We start from the raw sequence: 20,358 nt of genomic DNA, 5'->3' as shown, positions 1-20,358 counted from the left end.
CTTCTTCTAGTTACTTTGACTAATTCTGAACAATTTAAAAAGTATCATTATAAAAACTGTCACTTTCAGAAAAGATCTCTTGATCCCTCAACAGTTGATTAAGTGTTCTTATCGGGTCACTATGACTGGTTTTCTTTTCTTTTGTGTATGTTGCTCTTAGTTCCTGTTCTTTCTCAATTCCAAGTCCTCTTACATGGTATTGTGACTGTCGTTATTAGACTGTTGATGTAAGACAAGAACTGTGTATATCAATGTCTGGTGTATCGCTGATGCTCCAAAAATTTGGCGACTGACTGAATAATAGAGAATGAGTGATGTGATAGAGAAGATTGGTCATTCTAAGAAGAAGATGAGCAAAATCCAGGCGTGTGGAGATGCATATAGCAGATTCTAAGGCAATCACTGGAACCATTTAACTGGAGTGTGATACTGAAAACACAGACCAGAGCTCTGAAAACCAGGTTAGGGAGTTCAGAATGTATTTAATAAGAAAGGGGCATTGAAGCCTTTAGAGATAATAAGACTAACAGTATCTTTTCGCATGGTTTGATTAAGCAATATACCAATGCCTGGGAATTATTATTTCTTAATTCTTATGTTAACATTTTTGCGATACTCTTCAATAGATGAAACATGGTAAATGCTTATTTTGTATACTTCTTATTTTGAGACTTTGTTTCCAACATAATTTATAGGGAAACGTTTAGATGTGAATGAATGACATGGCATGAATTAAACAGCTGTTATTAGACACAGTTTGTTTTTCTTATAAATGAAACTATTTTAATTTCATTAAAATGAAAACTATGACAATTAAAAAATATACTTCAAATTAAGGCAGTAAGTTAACATGTGTATGGGGGTTTCCCTTTATTTGTAATTTAAAAGAAATAAATGCTTACAGCTGTGACTTTTTTTCTCTCCAGTATCTCCAGAGGCAGTTGGATTTCTGTCAGCTGTTGGGGTGTTTATTATCTTGATGCTGCTCCTTTTTCTCTATATTAATAAGAAGTTCTGTTTTGAAAATGTCGGTGGGTTTCCAGATCTTGGTTCGGGATACAGTACAAGGAAGAATTCACAAGATAAAATTTGTAAGTATCATGTTACTGCTTTTCTTGCTTTTTTTTTTTTCAATTTGATCTTTGCTAATCTATGACTTTGTATGGTTTTAATTATATATCCAATAGAAAGGTCAGTTTCAACGTAAAGTGCACTAACATTTGAGACACTATTCTGTGAGACTAAAAGATTTTTTATTAAGTAAATTATGCCAGTTATATTCCTGTTGCCTACAAATTGTCAGCATACTGTATACAAGTCAGTAAGATGGCATTTTAATTTTCTATATATAGTTTATGCTTTTGTGTCTTTAATATGAATAGATATGCTTTAGGAAGGAGAAAGTATCTTGATGCATATATAACTTAAACCTACTGCCCAAAAGCATCTTTCTGTTATTGTTCCTTAAAATCCTAAATCGATACCTTGCTTTGAAAAGTCCCACTTTGTTCCTGTAGTCATTTATAGAGAAATAACAAATTAGAACTCTAATAAAAATTAAAAAGAAAACATTTCTACAGGACAAAGAAGAGTACCAAAGTTTTCACAAATATTGGTATCTATTAAGACCGAAATCATATAATGCCTGTGATGTCAAGGGATGGAGCAGAACACTACATTTTATAACCAGACTCTATAAACTCTGTAATTGGGAAATACCACGTTCTCCAATCAATAAAATTATCCATCAGCTGGGCATTTTCAAAAACCCTATAAGGACAAAAAAAAAAAAAAAAACCAAAAAAACAAACCCACCCCATGAGGACATTAGAAAAAAAAATCACTAGAGAGCTATTTGGACAGTTTTTGTTGTTAAGTACCGTGGAGTCGGTTCTGACTCATAGTGACCCTGCACAGGGTTTCTGAGGCTGTAAATCTTTAAGGAAGCAGAATGCCTCATCTTTCTCCTGCGGAACCACTGGTAGTTTCCCTATGAGTCGGAATCGACTTGACAGCACTTAACAACATCATAAATGTAAAAAACTGTAGTTCCCAAACCAAAACAGTTTGGTAGACAGAGTTGTGCTTTAGATGTTTTGCAAGTGTTTTTAAGGCCTTCTGTAATAGACAACAGCTGGATTATTATACCTGCTTCTACAGTTAATTTGTCATGTAGCCTCTGGAACACCTGTGTTCACTTGGGAGCAAATGAGAATGAAATCATTAAATATTATGTTAGTATTATTCTTATAAAAGTATCTTCGACCTTGAAGTATTCTTCGAAGTGTCTTGGGGACCTTCTAAAATTTCCTGGACCTTTCTTTTATTAAATAAGAGTAAGACTTACCTCCTAGAATTATTTATAAGCTCAAGTAAGATAACAGTTGTAAATCACAATACCTTGTATGTAATAAGCCATTCAACATATGTTCATTCTTCTTTCCCATACTCCAATCTCTTTCCAGAATTGTTTCAATTAAATAAGTTTGTTTTGATAGTTCCCCTTTGATTCCTCTAAAATACTCTTTCTCTTAATATTGTTCTGTAGTTTGAAATAATGCTGATAGTTTCTTTGTAAAATAGAGTAGTTCTCCAACATAGACTATAAACAGATAAATTAAAAGTACATAATAAACATCATTTTTATACTTCTTCCTTGCAGGTCTAGAATAAAAACCCAGTAGTATTTGAGGGGAAAATATTTTATTGCTGCTATTATGATAGCTATGGAGTGAGAAAATGTCATTACATTTAAGCCAAATGATTTGACTTGTTTTTCCTGAAGAGTCTGTACTTCAACTTCTTTTTTCCCAAGCATAGTGCATTTACAGAAAGAGTAAAAGCTACAAGTGTGAAATACTAATAATGAACTGATGAGTAGCAACATTTTTGTAAATATTAAAGGCAAGTTCCAAAATAGTTGATATTTTAATTAAGAAGATAAATTTTTAGGAATAAAGTATTAGAAAATGTCCTTTTTCAAGAATTTTCAGCAGAATCTGCCTTCAGTGTCTTCTCTGGTGGGCACAATTAGCAGTGCTGTAGAAGACTTGACCACTGCTGTTGAGGTGGTCAGCTATACGCTAACTGACTCTGTTGCTGAACAAGTGACAAGTATGATAAATGGCTTTCGTGCAGAAGAGGAAAACTCTCAAGCAAAAGAAGCCATAGATGCTTCTAAACAAGACAATGTCATATTACCAGAAGTCTTCAAAGATGCCGATTGTCAAAAAGTGCATTCCAATTTAGAGAACAGAGCAAAGCAAATAAATTGCTACAATTCTTCATTTTCCCAAAAGCCTGAACAAAGTATGCATGAAGAAAGAGTACTTAAACATATTAGTGGTAGACAACAGACTCTATTAAAATATCAAGAGCCTAGTCTAGCTGGTGATTCTCCTTTGAAAGGCCCCATGAGTGATGGCAATTCGGTCTTCAAGCAGAGTGCACAGGCTGTGTCTACGAGACAAGAACTTGAAAGTACTGACAGATGTGAAAATACTCACTCTAATGATAGATTACATGGAAAAACCAAAGAGCAAATAAATCCAACAAAACACTACACAGTGAAAGGAGACACAGAATCAAAGAAAAATGAAACCATTTGGGCCAAGAAAGGGACAGCAAAAAGTAAAGATGAAAAATATTCTAAGATAATACCAGAAAAAGGTGAGGTCTCCTAATGTTAGTTTGAGTGATTTCATTTTCTATTCTTTTTTTTTTTTTTTCACATTAGGAAAGCATCTTCCAAATTTCTCAACTTTTCTTATACATGTCTGTGTATGCAATTTAAGACTATTTTTGAATCCTCTTTCTAAAAAACACTTAAAAAGTCATTTCATTTTTCTCACACTCATTTCAAGAGCATTCATGTTATTTGTACACCCACAATAAAAGTATTTCCCTCGGTCCCTGCGTTTTTGACAATTTTATCCACTTATTTTATGATCAGAAACTATAGATTTCTAATGTAGTGTGCCTACTTCTAATGATGTTTGTTTAACATGCTATAGATGCATTTTAAAATTAATATATTTATTATTATTATTATTATTTTAACTAACCCCTGAACTGCCAAGTCAGTTTGAACCACAAGGTTCAAACTCACCAGCCACTCCTTAGAAACCCTGTACAAGGCCACTATGAGTCGGAAACTACTAGAAGGCACTTAACAGTAACAACATTCTCTGTACAATGAAACTTTTCAGCATAATAAGACTCAAATATCAAATATTAAATGTTTTATATTTTTCCTTGAGAGCCAAAGATTCTATTTTGTTGATTAACATGCTTTTGTTGTTGTTGTTAATTGCCATCGAGTTGATTCCAAGTCACAGCAACCCTGTATAGAGTTGCCGAGACTCTATCTGTGGGAGGAGGAAGTCTCATCTTTCAACCAGAGCACCTGGTGGACTTGAATTGCCAATCTTGTGGTTGGCAGTCTAGTGCTTGCCTTTTTATTCATTTATCTATACATTACAAATTTTACATGAGTCCTCTATTACGCTTACAATGAGTGTACATGAATGGTCAATTAACATTCCTAAATTCTCCTTATAGAATTCAGATTTCAACTAAACATTTATAGAGTTTTCAGCCTCAATATTTGTGATAATTTTCAAAACAATTAACTTACAGTTAATTCGTTTGGGTTGTAGAACTGCTTCCTACTACTAGTAAGCACTTCTGGTATGTAATTTCCACTTATTGCTCATCTGTCACAAGATCAAAAGTACACTGGCATTTATCTGTAAAATATATATCTGGAATTTTTCTATTAATTCATTGTTGTTGTTGTTAAGTGCTGTGGAGTTGGTTCCGACTCACAGCATCCTTATATATGTTTTCCAAGGAACAACTGGTGAGTTTGAACCATTGACCTTTAGGTTCAAACCGACCTTGCAGTCCAGCACATTAAAACTGAGTAGCAGTTGAAATGAGTAAGACTTTTTCAGTTCTGCTACATGACTACATATATAATAGGGATATTCTGCCATTTATTGAGTAGATGAATGATTTCTAAGTGAAATATAGTAGTGGCTCATGCAAGACAAATAGGCTGAATTAATTAAAAAGGAATGCCAATTTTCCAGAATAAATCTTTGGATTCTATTCTTCTAGCAATTTTTTTTGAATGGCAGATTCAGTGTTTTTTGGTAGACCTAATTTAATTTTGAGCCCTGGTGTGGTGCTATAGGTTAAGCACTGGACTGCGAACCCCAGGGTTGGTGGTTTGAATCTAACAGCCACTCTTGCAGACCTAATACAGGGTCACTATGAATTGGAATCAACTCGGCAGTACATAGCACCAACAAAAATTACAGCAAGTTTATTTTTGGTACCTTTAGTTTTTCAAGTAACAGAATAAACTAGGATAGTTTTTATAGTATTCAAAACCTGACAGTAGAATGCTTTATTTGTGGAGAAGAATCAGTATTGGGTTTGAAAATTTGTTTTGATTTGCTTTCAGTAAGTTGAATGGTGATACCTAAAGAAATCAAATATCTCTCCGATATTCCAGAATATAGCCAGTACTAAACTTAAATAGGAGTCCTGATGTGAAACTGTAGAATAAACACTGAACTGCTAACTGCAAAGTCGGCAGTTCAAACCCACCAGCCAGTTCTCAGAAACCCTATACAGGGTCGCTCTGATTTGGAACCAACTTAATGGCACTTAAATAAGGGTGCTAGTGATGCTGTAGGATAATCACTGGACTACTAACCACAAGGTTGTAAGTTTAAACCCACCATTTGCTCTGTGGGAGAAAGTTGAGACTTACTGTTCTTATAAAACTTACAGCCTCAGAAACCCTGTGCAAAATTGCTGTGAGTTGGAACTGACTCAATGGCACCTAACGTTAACAAACTTAAACATGTTATGTTCCAAAAAATGTTTAGGAAGTTGACTAGCTCATAGATAACCCTTCATTTAACTACCATATTAACCAGGGGGCAGTGGTGGCTCTGTGGTAGAATTCTCACCTTCCATGCGAGAGAGACCCAGGTTCGATTCCCAGCCAGTATAGTCATCGCCTGTCTATCAGTGAAGACTTACTATGATGCTGAACAGGTTTCATTGGAGTTTTCAGACTTAGAAAACCTAGTAAGAAAGGCCTACTTAGCTACGGGTCACAACAGTCTAATCCTGTTGGGCCTGGAATTGCCTTGAGTTGAAGGCTGATTTGATGATGGCTAACAACAATGGCATAATATTAATACAACTTGAGTTTTAGGTTTTGACATTGTGGTTGTGAGATATAAAAAGAGGAGGGAAGAATTTCCTTAAGTTTACATTTGGTAAAATTTTATGATAGGTGAAGTTTGATTATAGAAATGTTTAGTAATATTTTGAAGAGTCTCAATTCTATATTGCTTCCTTAACCTACCGCAGTGGCATTCCACCAAGTATAAAAGCTCTGAATGGAAAGTCAGAGGCTTTTTAACTTCTAAGCTGACTTTGCCATTACCTCACTGCTATGCAATGGAACGTTCTACAATGACGGAAACATTCTGTATATCTGCATTGCACAATACAGTAACCATTTAGCTACACATTACTATTAAGAACTTGAAATGACCAGCCGTTCCTCAGAAACCCTATACAGTGTCGCAATGGGTCAGAACAGACTTGATGGCATTTAACAACAACAACAAAACATTAAGGAACTGGGTTTTAAATTGTACTTAAAATAGCCATATGTCACTAGTGGCTACATATTGGGAAACAATATACTAAGGGGTTTCAAACAGTTTGTGGAAATTTTTCTTTATCTTTTTATTCCATTTTTCTACAGACTTTTTGAAGCCTCCTCATATTGGTCAAGAGTTTTGTTTTATTTTAGTAAACTGCACAAGTTTAGTAAATATATCTATGCTCCCTTATTTCTAGCTCTATAAATATTCAAATTTGTCCCATATTTTGAAATTTCTTATTCTATGCTTCCTCATCCAAGCTTCAAACCTTGATTCCTTTCTCACAGATAATTTCAAGTAAGAAAAATAATTCACTGAATTAGTCCATTCTAACTGCTGTGGTATCCTTGTACAGTAATTCTAAAAAGGTTGCTTCTTGCTTTAAATGAATAATTTTAAGTAAAATTTTCCTACTTGTAAAATTAACTCTACTTGTCACAGGTTATTGGTTTTAACAGCACAGTGTCCATCCTTCCAGATTTTAAACATGTAGTGTTTGTGTGTTTTAAATGGGACTGTAAGTACACCTACTATTTTATAAACTCTTTTTCTTTCACCATGATGTTGTAACTATTCTTTCTCTGTTAGTACTTATGTCAGTTCATCTCATTTCTGAGGACTGTAGAATATATAACAGTATACATATATCATAATTCACTTAACCAAACCCCACTGTTGGACATAAGTTTTAATTTTTTCTTTGCTATTAAAAATAATTCTTCAGTGAGTTGTCTCAAAGATATACCATTGCTCACCATGATTATCCTCTTAATCTGAATTCTTAGAAATGGAATTGATAAATTCTTTGAAATTGATCAAATACTATGAAAAATGTTTAATAATGTATATTGCCCTAATTGCTCTGTAGAAAAGTTGTACCAATTATAATTCCACCAGTAGTATATATAAATCTGCCCATTTCTCTTTGTTCCTTCTAGTATTGAGTGTTGTCAGTTTTTTTTTGAAAAATTTGGCCAAGATGAGAATCAATAATGTCTCTCTCTCTCTTTTTTTAAATAGTAGTATTTTAATATTGTATTTATAAGAGAACAAAAGCAATTTATAAAACAGTATGCTTTTTATAAAATAATACACAGTTTGTAGGCTAAGAATGCAAGCTTTATATCTCTTTCTCTGTCTCACTCTTTTACCAATAATGTCTCTTGATAACACAAAATCAGGTTTATATGTTGTACTGGCAAATGCTTTATACTTCCTTTGTGTGCTACCTTTCTTCTTCTTCTTCTTCTTTTAAATAGAAACCTGATTGCTTTCTTTGACCAACTTAAATTTTTCTTACTGTTTTCAATGAAGGTTAAGGTATAAGACAGATATACATACACTTAGTGCTGAGGTAAAATATGTATGTGGTTGTTGCTGTTGTATGCCTTTGAATTGGTTCCAACTCATAATGACCCTGTATAGAATTTCTGAGAGTGACTGGTGGGTTTGAACTTCCAGTCTTGCAAGTAGCAAGTCTTGCAATTAGCAACTCACTTCCAGTCTTGCAACTCACTTAGCAGTAGAGTGCTTAAGGACCCATGTATGTGGTTGTTGTTGTTAAGTGCTGTTAAGTTGGTTCCATTCATAACAACCCTGTATAGGGTTTCTGAGGAGCAACTGGTAATTTAGAACCTCCAACCTGTGATTCAAATTGAACTTGAGATCCAGGGCTTATCCTACAGTGCCACACCAGGACTCCATGTATGTGGTTGTTCTTGTTGTTGTTAAATGCCATGAGTCAGTTCTGATCCTGTATAGGGTTTCCAAGGAGTGGCTGGTGAATTTGAACTGCCAACCTTACAAGGTCAAACAGACCTTGTGGTCTAGTGTATTATCTCACAGCACCTATGGCCCCCAAAACACTCCCCCCCAATATGAATGAAGTGATTATTATGGGCAGTAGAAAGTCCTCACATACCAAAATATACTTTTTAATTAAAGAAAAATTATATAAGATGATGAGCTCTGTATTTTATATCCATCGTTGAAAAATCCATGTGACGAACATTATTGATAGAATATACAAATTAGAGATTTTTATTAAAATTTAACACAAAAACTCTTAAAGATGAAAATTTTAATTTTTTTAGTTTCAATTTCAGATAGTATGTGTATGTATATATATGTATAGTTTGTGTGTATATATCTACATCTATATTAACATATAGATATATGTTTTTAGTGGCTGTTTTTAAAATATATATATATACATATATGCATATATAGAGAGTGCTGGTGGCACTGTAGGATAAATACTGAACTACTAACCACAAGATTGGGAGTTCAAATCCACCAGCTGCCCTGTAGATAAAAAGATGAGGCTTTTTGCTCTCTTAAAGATTTAAAGTCACAGAAACTCTATACAGGGTCTCTGTGAGTTGGAACTGACTTGATAACACATAACAATAGTATATGCAAATATATGTATATATGTATGTATACACATACAGATATATATGTGTGTATCTAAATAAAACATCAATAAATTTGTTATATTTTACTGCGTTGAAGTTATCATTTGCTCTCTGTATCATTCCAAATAGATAATTCCTATATGGACAAAGATGAGCATGGTTCATCCTCTGAAAGTGAAGATGAAGCACTGGGTAAATATCATGAGGCCTTATCCAGAACACACAATTCCAGACTACCATTGGCAGATTCTAGACAGAAGAACTATACTTGGGAAACAAGACAAAAATACAGTCCTCTCTCTGCAGAGTATGATGGATACAGTAGTGAAGCATCAATAGATGAAGGTAAGATAAGTTAATTATTTTATTTAGTTAAATCACATACTATAGTATTAGAATCACGATCATTGGTACCTAAAATTTTAGGCATCTGTAGTTGCACATCAAGAGAGAGAACATACAGTATAGTCACATTTTCTGGGAATATATGACCCAAATTAAAATCTCTGAACCCAACCAAGCCAAAAACAAACATAGAATCTAAAATGAAAGAAAACTCCAAAATAAACCACTGAATAATTTAAATAAAGTGGCAATTCTACTTCTCCTTCTACAATGGCCATGTGCCCTGGTAAGTATCAGATAGATGGGAGCTGCGAATCTGCTCTTTTCTTAGATGGAATCGGTCCCTACACGCTTGTCATAGGAACTGATATAGTCTTAGTGTCTTGCAATGTGAAATATACTTCCAGTGTGTGAATATATGCTTTTTCACTCAATATGGCTCAAAATATAAGCCAAATATATAGCAGGTGATACACAGCAGAAGAAACTGTCATCTGCAAGAGGGAGAACTGGCTGAGATGGGTTTATTGAGTGTTCATTCTGTATTGCGTTTTGCTTTAGTGACAATTTAAGGAATTTTCAAGGATTATTTTGTCTTTAATTGTTATTTCCTTCATGTTCTGATGCTTCAGAACTCATCCTGTGTAGAAGATACAAGTCCACTGTTAATGTCTTTGTACATCTTTCTGTAAGAGAAATAAAAAAAGATATTTTAAAAATAACTGTTACTTTAGCATCCTGGTGTGGCGCTGTAGGATAAGCCCTGGACTTCTAACTACAAAGTCAGCAGTTCAAGCCCACCAGCTGCTCCTCAAAAACTCTATAAAGGATCTCTGTGAGTCAGAACCAACTTAATGACTCTTAATTACAAACAACATAGCCTTTATTAGAAACAACCTAGCCTTTATTAACAACATAGCCTTTGGGAAGAGTATCAGCAATGTTGAGGAAAGGGTAACCTTGATGGCTTCGATATTCTTGACTTAACCTCTGCAACTGGTGCAAGTATCCTGGAATCATCTTCCCGACTCATTTTTTATCCAAGATTTAGGGTACATCATAGGCTTTTCTAAACATTCTGACCCTAAATTGTTTGATAAAACACCCAGGTAGATTAAAATGAATAGGTATATTGATTTTAGGCATTCTGAAGTTGGATTAAATTTATTTCATAAACATTTGTTGAGAGCTTTTTATGTGCCAAACACTATAGTAGATACCATGGCTATATGTATGACTAAAACAAGCTTATCTCTGTCAGAGTCCACAGTCTGAGATAAGAAGACTAGTGAATAGATGGGTAATATAATATAAGAGATTTTTTAGTTGCATGAATAAAGTAAAGAAGAAATGCAGTAGAGGAGATGACTCAGACTTGCTTGGGAGGTAGGCATATGGGGGGAAGATAATGGAATCTTTTTGAATTGGTGGTGTTTGAACTGGACTTCAGTGTGAATTATTTGAACAAGAATAGAATGGCATGGCTATGCCATGGAGTCATGCAAGCAAAGGAGAGTGTATTTCAGCTCGTGAACTTTGAATCTGTGCTTGGAGAGGCGGCAGGGATTAAATGCCAGCCTTTGGAATTTGGATATTATGTTATATGAACTGTAGAGCCCTGGAGGGTTCTAAAGCAGGAGAATGACACTATCAGATGAATGCTTATAAGGAAATTTATTTAGCTGTTATGAAAGATGAATTGGAGTTTGAAAATAGTAGAGGCATAAAGTTTGAGAACTAGTGATAAGATCCTCATTAATGATGGAGTTTGGGTGAAGAATACCTAAAAACTAGACATGGGCTCGATATACTTTTATGAATGATTGACTGTTTATAGTGAGAGAAGAATCCAGAGTTTCAAGTAAGTAAAAGAACATTAAAGAAGTAAGTCTGTGGGAGACAGTGTTTAGGTTGGGTCATGCTGAGTTTGAAGTCACTATGGAATTAATGTGGAAATGAATGTCCTTGTTAAAACATAAGGTGGGAAGGGGACTAATGAGAATGTGAAGTAACTATGGATTTGGGAGGTAGGGCTACAAAGAAGTGTGATGGAGATTATTGATTATTGAAAGTGTGTTGAAAACCTTATCAAAGGTAATTGGCTATTGAAAGACTAAAGATAGCTATGAGCCCTAAGTAGGTTCAGTGGAGTGGGAAACACAAGAGAATTTGAGAAGAGAGGCAAATTTCAGAGCTCAAGATCTTAAGGGAAAACCAATTTCAAGTGATAGGAAGGAAGTTCACAGCATGTACGCAGGGTTAGATGCAGAAGTACAAAGAAATCTAGTAGGTTTGAGAGACAGGAGTGAAATACCATCCATAAAGAAAGGTAAGAAAGAGAATCAGAGAGAAAATGGCATTTGGATGTAGCTGTTTCAGAGAATGAGTAGTGAGCTGATAAAAAGAAGCAGTAGAGGGAACTTTATAAACTCCAAAATATAAACTGAAAAAAGATGGGGACAATGTTAGGTACAAGTGAAAACTAAAGTTTTTAGCAAGTAACCATGACCAGGAATTTGCTTTTTTAAAAAGGTTAATTTAGCAGCTGGAAAGATATAGGAAAGGATGTTTTTGAAGTAGGCTCTTTGAGAAGTGATATGAATCTGAATTACCTTCGTGGCAGTAGCAATATAGAAGGGTAAGAGAGACGTTATGAAGCTAGAATTTACTTGATTTACTAACTGAATGTATTTGGAACATTAAAAAGAAGGAAGGAAGCATCAAAGATGGCACTGGTTTCTAGCATGTAATCCTAGGAGAATGAGTTGAGTCATCAATATAAATAGGAAATCCAGAGAGGGATCTATTTTATTTTGTCAGAAGTAGAAGGATTGTAGATATGTGATGTAGTAGGATGTCTAAGCCTTTGGAAATGCTTTCTAGCTTGTGATAAATAGGTTTCTATAGAGAGATTTTCAGATCATAGATGCTTAAGGGATAGAAGCATGAGAATGGATGACATTGATGAGAGAGAGTGCCTATAGGGTATAGATCATTTTCTTTCATTGATAGATGGACGAAGGGTGTTACTGAACAAAATAGAACAAAGAGTAATAAGAGATGAAGAATACAATCTGGGAGTGTTGTGTTTTATCAGCTTTGGGAGGAAAGTTTTCAGAAGGAGGAGGGTTTTATGAATCAGATGCTGTGGAGTATTTGAATTCAAATAAGTTTCTTTGCACTTGTCCATTAGAAGTTGATCAATGACCTTCAATAAAATTTAGTAGGAAATAAGGAAAGACGTCAGAATAAACATTGTTAAGGAGAGAGTTTTTGCCGTTAAGTGCTGTCGAGTTGGTTCCGACCAATAGCGACCCTGTATAGGTTTTCCGAGGCTGTAAATCTTGATAGGAACAGAAAGCGTCATCTTTCTCCCATGGAACCGCTGGTAATTTCCAACTGCTGACGTTGAGGTTAGCAGCCTGGCTCATAATCACTACGCTACCAGAGCTTCTTAAGGAGAGAGTAGATGGTAAGAAAATGGACATTTGCTGCTTACACTTTCTAACCACCTCTTACCTAGTCTTTATCAACTTCCAGAATCCAGAGAGATAGTTGAAGAATTTCCACCCACCAGTAGTTACCCTCAGCATATGCTCACTTTCTTACCATCTACTCTCTCCTTAATAATGTTTAATCTGAGTAATGGAGTCCTGATGGGGCGCTGTAGGATAAACACTGGACCTCAAGGTCGGCTTGAACTGCAAAGGTTAGCGGTTCAAACCCACCGCTGATCCTTGAAAACCCTTGCTATGAGTCAGAAGAAACTGACTCAACTGCACTTAACAGCAACAAAAGTATAAGGAGCCCTGGTGGTGCTGTGGGTTAAGTGTTGGTTTGCTAACCACAAGGCCAGTAAGTGGTTCAAACTCACCAGCTGCTCTGTAGGAAAAAGATGAGGTTGTCTGTGCTGGTTTACAGTGTCTGAAACCCTATGTAGGGCCATTGTATGTTGGAATCGACTCCATGGTGTTGTTGTTAAGTACTGTGGAGTCGGTTCTGACTCATAGTGACCCTGCACAGGGTTTCCGAGGCTGTAAATCTTTACGGGAGCAGAACGACTCATCTTTCTCCCACGGAACAGCTGGTAGTTTCGAACTGCTGACCTTGTGGTTCACACCCCTATTCGTAACCACTACGCTACCAGAGCTCCTTGGTGGTAGGTTTTAGGATTTAGTGTGAGTATATTTGTGAAGGAAGGTGATTTGCCTTTGGTACACATTTGAGTCTCTGCCATGTGGTTGTTCTTGTGCGTAGCTGGTGCTTCTCTGCTGAAACAGTCCTCACTTCATGACTGATCACCTGAGGGGATTTGACTCATTTCTCTGAGGGTGAGAAGATGAGGCCACACCTCTCTTTACTTCTCTGTCCCTTTATTCCACATGTTACCGCACAAGTTTATAAAGGTCATAATTGATTTAATTGCTTGAAGTAACTAAAGGACATTCATTACAAGATGCAAGGAAAAATATTTTTAAATGTACATTTTTATATGGCATGGTATTACCTTATGTTATTACCTGATAGCATAGGGTTGCATATTGGGCTGCTAACTGCAATGTCAGCAGTTTAAATCTACCAGCAGCTCCGTGGGAGAAAGATGACGCTTTCTGCTCCCATAAAGATTTACTGCCTTGGAAACCCTATATAGGGTCGCTATCAGGCTGAACTAACTTGATAGCACACCACCATCACCACCATTTCTCAATGGCCTGGTGGTTTCCAGTAGAGAAATTTAGAAACAATCAATATTGGAAACAAATCTGAAGGAGTGGAAAAGGTAAGGGAGAATTTGGAAAGAGCTAAAGAGAGGCCCGGTAGTAAGAACTACCATTTATAGAACTCCTCCTATATGCCCGAGAGTGTCCGTTTCGATATGCATCTTCACATTTAATTCTCACTGCAACCCAGTATGTTGTTGTTGGTAAGTGCCATTGAGTCAGTTCTGACTCATAAGACTCTGCATAGGGTTTCCTAACAATGGCTGGTAGGTTTAAACAATGACCTTGCGGTTAATAGTCCACACTAGACTCCAGTATAGTAGTTAGATTGCCCCCGTTTTGTAGAAATCAAAAGAGTTTTGTGTTCTGTTTTTTAAAAGACTGATTGAGGAATTTTTTTCTGGTCACACAGCAGGTTATAAAAACTATACTTGTTAATCCTTCTACAAAATGAATATTGTAATAATGTTCCACTAGGTTATCACTATTACTTTGGTATCTTCCCTAACTATTTCATAACATGATTTACCCCTTCAACTGGGTCTTTAGGGCAGTTTATACATCATGTATCTGAAATTGCAATATAGATATTCTAGAAACAATAAGAAAATGTGATGGCATGTTTGTTGGTCATGTTTTCTCCTCTAGGTGGCCATATTAATCTAACATTTTTTGCAACTATAAAAAAGGAATGTCATCTAAAAGAAAAATTTCTAGAAAAAGAAGCACTAAACTAATTTATCAAATTCCTTTTGTTCATGATTTGAATTAAATTTTACTACCTAGTTCTTAAAACTATGGCATTTCTGCTAATCTTTTATTCTAAAAAACATTACAGGATGAAATAGTGGATCATGGAGTTTTTGTTTAAATGGCTAGGACAGACCAACCTCTGTAATTCCATTCATGCTAATTAATACTTACCATTTTTTAATTGGATAAGAGAGGTCTATTAAAGATGATTTTATATAAAGAGCAAATTTACTGTAAAATTAGCAGAATTTCTTTCTGTTATTTGCAGTTTTTCATTCTTAGTTCACCATAGAGATTACCAAGCTATATTTATATGTATTGGCATGGTTATATTATAAAAACCATATGATGTAATTTTTGGAGTGAGTTCATTTAAAGTGCTGTAATTTCCAGCATCACTGTGTGTTAGGACATATAGCCCATATATACACATGTCCCTGTCATTCTCTTTCCTGTATGGCTACATCAGGAGTATACTGCTATTCATTTTGATATAATTTAAATATTGTTGTTGTTGCTAAGTGTTGTCAAGTCAGTTCCAACTCATAGCCACCCTGTATAGGGTTTCTGAGGAACAGCTGGTGAGTTTGAACCACTAGCCTTGCGGTTCAAACCAACCTCACAGTCCAGCGCATTAACTTGTAGCACCACACCAGGACTCCAGTGACATACCAGGACTACTAAAACATATTTTCTTTAAAAAAAAAAAATAATAATAACATTTAAAAAATAATTTAAGAATCCCTAGTGATGCTGTAGGAAAAGCAGTGGACTGTTATCTGCAAGGAGCTCTGGTAATGTAGTTGAGCTGCTAACTGTAAGGTCAATCTACCAGCTACTTTATGAGAGAAAGATGAGGCTTTCTGCTCCTGTAAAGATTCACAGCCTCGGAATCCATATACAGGGTCTCTGTGATTCAGAATGGACTCAATGGCAGTGAATGATACAGTGGTTAAAGCACTTAGCTGCTAACCAGAATGCAGTGTGAACCTTCCAGCTGTGGGAGAGAGCTGTATCAGTGTGCTTCTGTAAAGACTGACAGCCTTGGAAATCCCATAAGGCACTTCTTCTCTGTCCCACAGAATCTCTGTCAACCGGAATCAACTAGATGGCACTGAGTTTGCTTTGGGTTTAAAATAATTTATTCCTTAAGAGTAATAAATTCTTTGTTTACACAGTTGCTTTTAGTGCATTTAAACTGTTTTGTAAAGATTGTTTTATCAGTTATCATTATTTCTTTTGTTAAGTTGTTGTTAAGTGCTGTTGAGTTGAATCAGGAGTAAGTGCAGAAATTTCTGTCTATATTTTCTAGATGCATTTGACACAGAAATGTTTAGTTAGTTAGAATTCTGAAAGCTAAATTTACCATGGTTTATCTGTTTAGATTTCTGGTAAACTTTTTCTTTGATTTCAGATTTGTTAATAAGCATATATTCTTTGAAAAGTTCCTTATTTTGCATATATATATATTTTAATATAAGGAGCTCTGGTAGCGTAGTGTTTACGAGTAGGGCTGCCAATCTGAAGATCAGCAGTTTGAAACTACAAGTTGTTCTGTGGGAGAAAGATGAGGCTTCCTGCTCCCATATAGATTTACAACCTCGGAAACCCTGTATAGGGTTGCTATGAGCCAGAACCAACTCCATGACACACAACCACTACCACCATTTTTAATATGGCCAAGTTGATGGGAAATTGCTATTGAAGGCTTTTTACTATATCTTTCTTTTGAAGAACTTTTTGTATTTAAATTGCTTCTAATAGTGTAGAATTTGAACATTTCAAGCCTTAAGTTTCAATATTAGAGAATGCTATAAATAAGGAGCTCTGGTAGCATAGTGGTTACAAATCGGGCTGCAAACTGCAAGGTCAGCAGTTCGAAACTACCCACTGTTCTGCGGGAGAAAGATGAGACTTTCTGCTCCCGTAAGCCTCAGAAACCCTGTACAGGGTCACTATGAGTCGGAACCGACTTCACGGCACATAACAACAACAACAACAATAGACAAAATAATGAATAACAAAGGAAACAGTAAAAGAAGATGGAAGGAGTAAACAGAGCCACTGTACTAAAAAGAATTGGCCAATGTTCACTTATTTTATGGCCTTCTGGTGTGGCACTGTAGGATCAGCACTGGACTGGTAGCCACAAGTTCAAACCCACCAGCTGCTCCTTGGAAACACTGTACAGAGTCGCTGTGAGTCAGAATCAACTCAACAACACTTAACACTAACAACAGTATGATCAAGAATTGATGGTAGGAAGCAGTCCAAGTTACACTGAAAGTATTGGTGAAAAACAGGAATTCACAGAATACAAATTGAAATGGTTCAACAAACTGATGCAGCACTGGAGGTGCTCGCTCATCTATGTCAAGAAATTTGGAAGACAACCATCTGGCCAACTGATTGCAAGTGGTTATTATTTGTGCCCATTCCAAAGAAAGATGACTCATTGGAATGTAGAAGTCATTGAACAATATCATTAATATCAAATGCAAGTAAAATTTTACTCAAGAGAATTAAAAAAAAATCATTGCAACAGTCCATTGACAGGAAGCTGTCAGAAATTCAAGCCAGATTCAGAAAAGGATGTGGAACTAGGCTATTATTGCTGATGTTAGATGGATCTTAACTGAAAGCAGAGAATACCAGAAATATGTTTACTTGTTCTTTACTGACTATGCAAAGGCTTTCAATTGTGTGGATCATGACAAACCATGGATACATTGTGAAGAATGAGTATTCCAGAATACTGAATTGTGTTCACAAGGAACCTGTACATAGACCAAGAAAAAGTTGTTAGAAAAGAACTAGGGGAAACTGAGAGGTTTAAAACAGGAAAGGTGTGCACCAGGGTTGTAGCTATTAAATATGTATGCTGAGCAAATGAGCAGAGAAGCTAGATTGTATTAAGAAGAATGTAACCTCAGGATGATAGAAGATTCATTAACAACTTGTGATATGCAAACAATACAACCTTGCTTTCTGGAAGTGAAGAGGACTTGAAGTACTTACTGTTGAAGATCAAAGACTACAGTCCTCAGTATGGATTGCACCTCAGTATAACAAAACACAAATCTTCCCAACTGAACCAATAAGTAACATCATGATAAATGGAGTAAAGATGTAAGTTGTTGAAGATTTTATTTTATTTGGATCCACAATCAAAGCTAATGAAAGCTGCAGTCAGGAAATCAAATGATTAGGCAAATCTGCATAAGAACTCTTTCAACTGTGTTAGACTATAGCTGTGATTTTGAGAACTCAGGTGCCCCTGACTCAAATAATGGTATTTTCAATCATTTCATATGCATGTGAAAGCTAGACAATGAATAAGGAAGACCATACAAGGACGGTGCATTTAAATTCAGGTGTTGATGTTGAATATTGAAAGTGCCATTGACTGCCAGAAGCACAAATAAATCTGTGTTGAAAGAAGTTCAGCCAGAATGTTCATTAGAATCCAGGATGGTGAGACTCTGTCTCTCATATTTTGAACAAGTTATCAAGGAAGGACTAGTTCCTGAAGAAGGACATCTTGTTTGGTAAAGTGGAGAGTCAGCGAAAAAGAGAAAGGCCCCCAAGTTAGTGGACGGACACAGTGGCTACAGCAGTTAGTTCAAACATAACAACAATTGTGAGGCTAGCGCAGAACCAGAGTTTCGTTTTGTTGAACATAAGGTCACTATGAGTCAGAACTGACTCAGTGGCCCTTAACAACAATATAAAAGTGTACAGTTTCTTACAGCGTTACTTTTTGTAGGCTTCTTCCAGCCTATGAAATGTAGATTTGTCCCACTTGATGGACAAACTAAAGTGCTACCTTTGGGCAGAAATTAACCCATGAGCATATAATTAACTGAGTAGATAGTGCCTACTGAGTAGATAGTGCCTACTTAAGAAGAAGTCTTCTCTTCCTTCAGGTGCAAGATTTGACACATCTAACACAGGCTGTCTGTTAGCACTTACCTGGACTAGGCAAATTTAGGGGGTCATATTATGAATTGGGCTGCGAACCTTAAGGTCAGCGGTTCGAAACTACCAGCTGCTCCGCGGGAGAAAGATGAGGCTTTCTACTCCCGTAAAGATTTACACCCTTGGAAACCCTGTACAGGGTCGCTATGGGTCGGAACCGACTCGATGGCACTTAACAACAACAACATAAATTGCACAGCCTTGAGTAGTGACTCTGTACACCTGTATTTGTAGATTCCCAACCTTAAGATTGGGAGCCCTGGTGTCTTGTTATAGTATGGAAATCTTATACAGGGTGGCTATGAATCGGAACCAATTCAATGGCACTTAACAATTTTTAAATAAATTGATAAGATTTGTGTGTTTTGCTTCTTATACTTTGTGTCTTAGTGTTGCTAAAATAGACACACTTCAAATGGCTTGCTTTAACATACATAACTGTATTTAGTCCCAGTTAGAAATGCTGCTCAGAGTACCATTGGCACTAATGGAAGACTTTCTCTCACTGTCAGCTCTAGGGGAAAATCTGTGTCTCTTTGCGCTTCTGTTCCTTGGTTTCATGAGGATCTCATGTGGCATGGCATCTGTGCTTCCTTGCTTCAGTGCCTTATCTGCTTTTTTATATATATCAGGGGTCTAAAACTCACCCTATTCAGATAAGTCCTCATTAATATAACCAACACTCTATTCCCAATTATATTCGCTGGTTTAGGGGTTAAATTTTCAGATTTTTGGTGAACACAGTTCTGTCCATGGAACTATATTGTTTCCACGATAAATCTATACAGATTCTTTAAAAAGTTTTTTTTTTTTTAATCTAAGATATTTGCCTGGTAGCAGATAACTAGGATGATAGAAATTAAATATGTATTAGAGACATCTTGAATGTATTGATTACAAATTACATTATGTGACTTTATTAAGATCACACAGCTCAATAGTGGCAAAACTGAGATACAGGTCATTGTAACCAGATAATAGGTCAATGCTTTTAAAAAGCTCTATTCAGTAACCAAGTGAGTAGGTAAGAGACATATTATAAATGGAACTAAGGCTATGTCCACCTATAAGGATTTAGACATGGTTGGTAGATGCAGGAATTATGCCAACAACATTTTGTCCATTACTACGACCTGACAGGGTTCCATTAACAAAGCCAAAAAGTAGTCAGTTTCTGACACATTTTGTTGTTGTTGTTAAGTATTGTTGAGTCAATTCTGATCCATAGCAACCCTGTACAGAATTTCCTAGGGGTGGTTGGTGAGCTTGAACTGCTGACCTTGCCATTCAAACCGGCTTTGCAGTCCAGCGTGTTACTCACAGCAGATTAGTTGTTAGGTGCTATGAAGTCGGTACCAACTCATAGTGACCCTATGCACAGCAGAACAAAACACTGCCCAATCCTGGGCCAACCTCACTACTGTTGCCACACTTGAGTCCATCGATGCT

General features: G+C 36.0%; 1 protein-coding gene across 2 annotated transcripts in view; it reads left to right on the top strand.

Moving 5' to 3' along the window:
• The first annotated feature begins 930 nt into the window (after window positions 1-930).
• Window positions 931-20,358, top strand: part of SYT14 (synaptotagmin XIV) — a 230,580-nt gene continuing 211,152 nt past the window's right edge. For both annotated transcript variants that reach the window (XM_006834040.1, XM_006834039.1), the window contains exons 1-2: window positions 931-1,091; window positions 9,242-9,457. In XM_006834040.1, coding sequence (XP_006834103.1) covers window positions 980-1,091; window positions 9,242-9,457 — 328 coding nt within the window. In that variant the 5' untranslated portion in view covers window positions 931-979. The remainder of the gene's footprint in view (window positions 1,092-9,241; window positions 9,458-20,358) is intronic.

The sequence above is a fragment of the Chrysochloris asiatica genome, unplaced genomic scaffold, assembly GCF_000296735.1.
Source record: "Chrysochloris asiatica unplaced genomic scaffold, ChrAsi1.0 scaffold00009, whole genome shotgun sequence".
Taxonomy (NCBI): domain Eukaryota; kingdom Metazoa; phylum Chordata; class Mammalia; order Afrosoricida; family Chrysochloridae; genus Chrysochloris; species Chrysochloris asiatica.
This window is presented reverse-complemented; position numbering and strand designations above follow the sequence as displayed.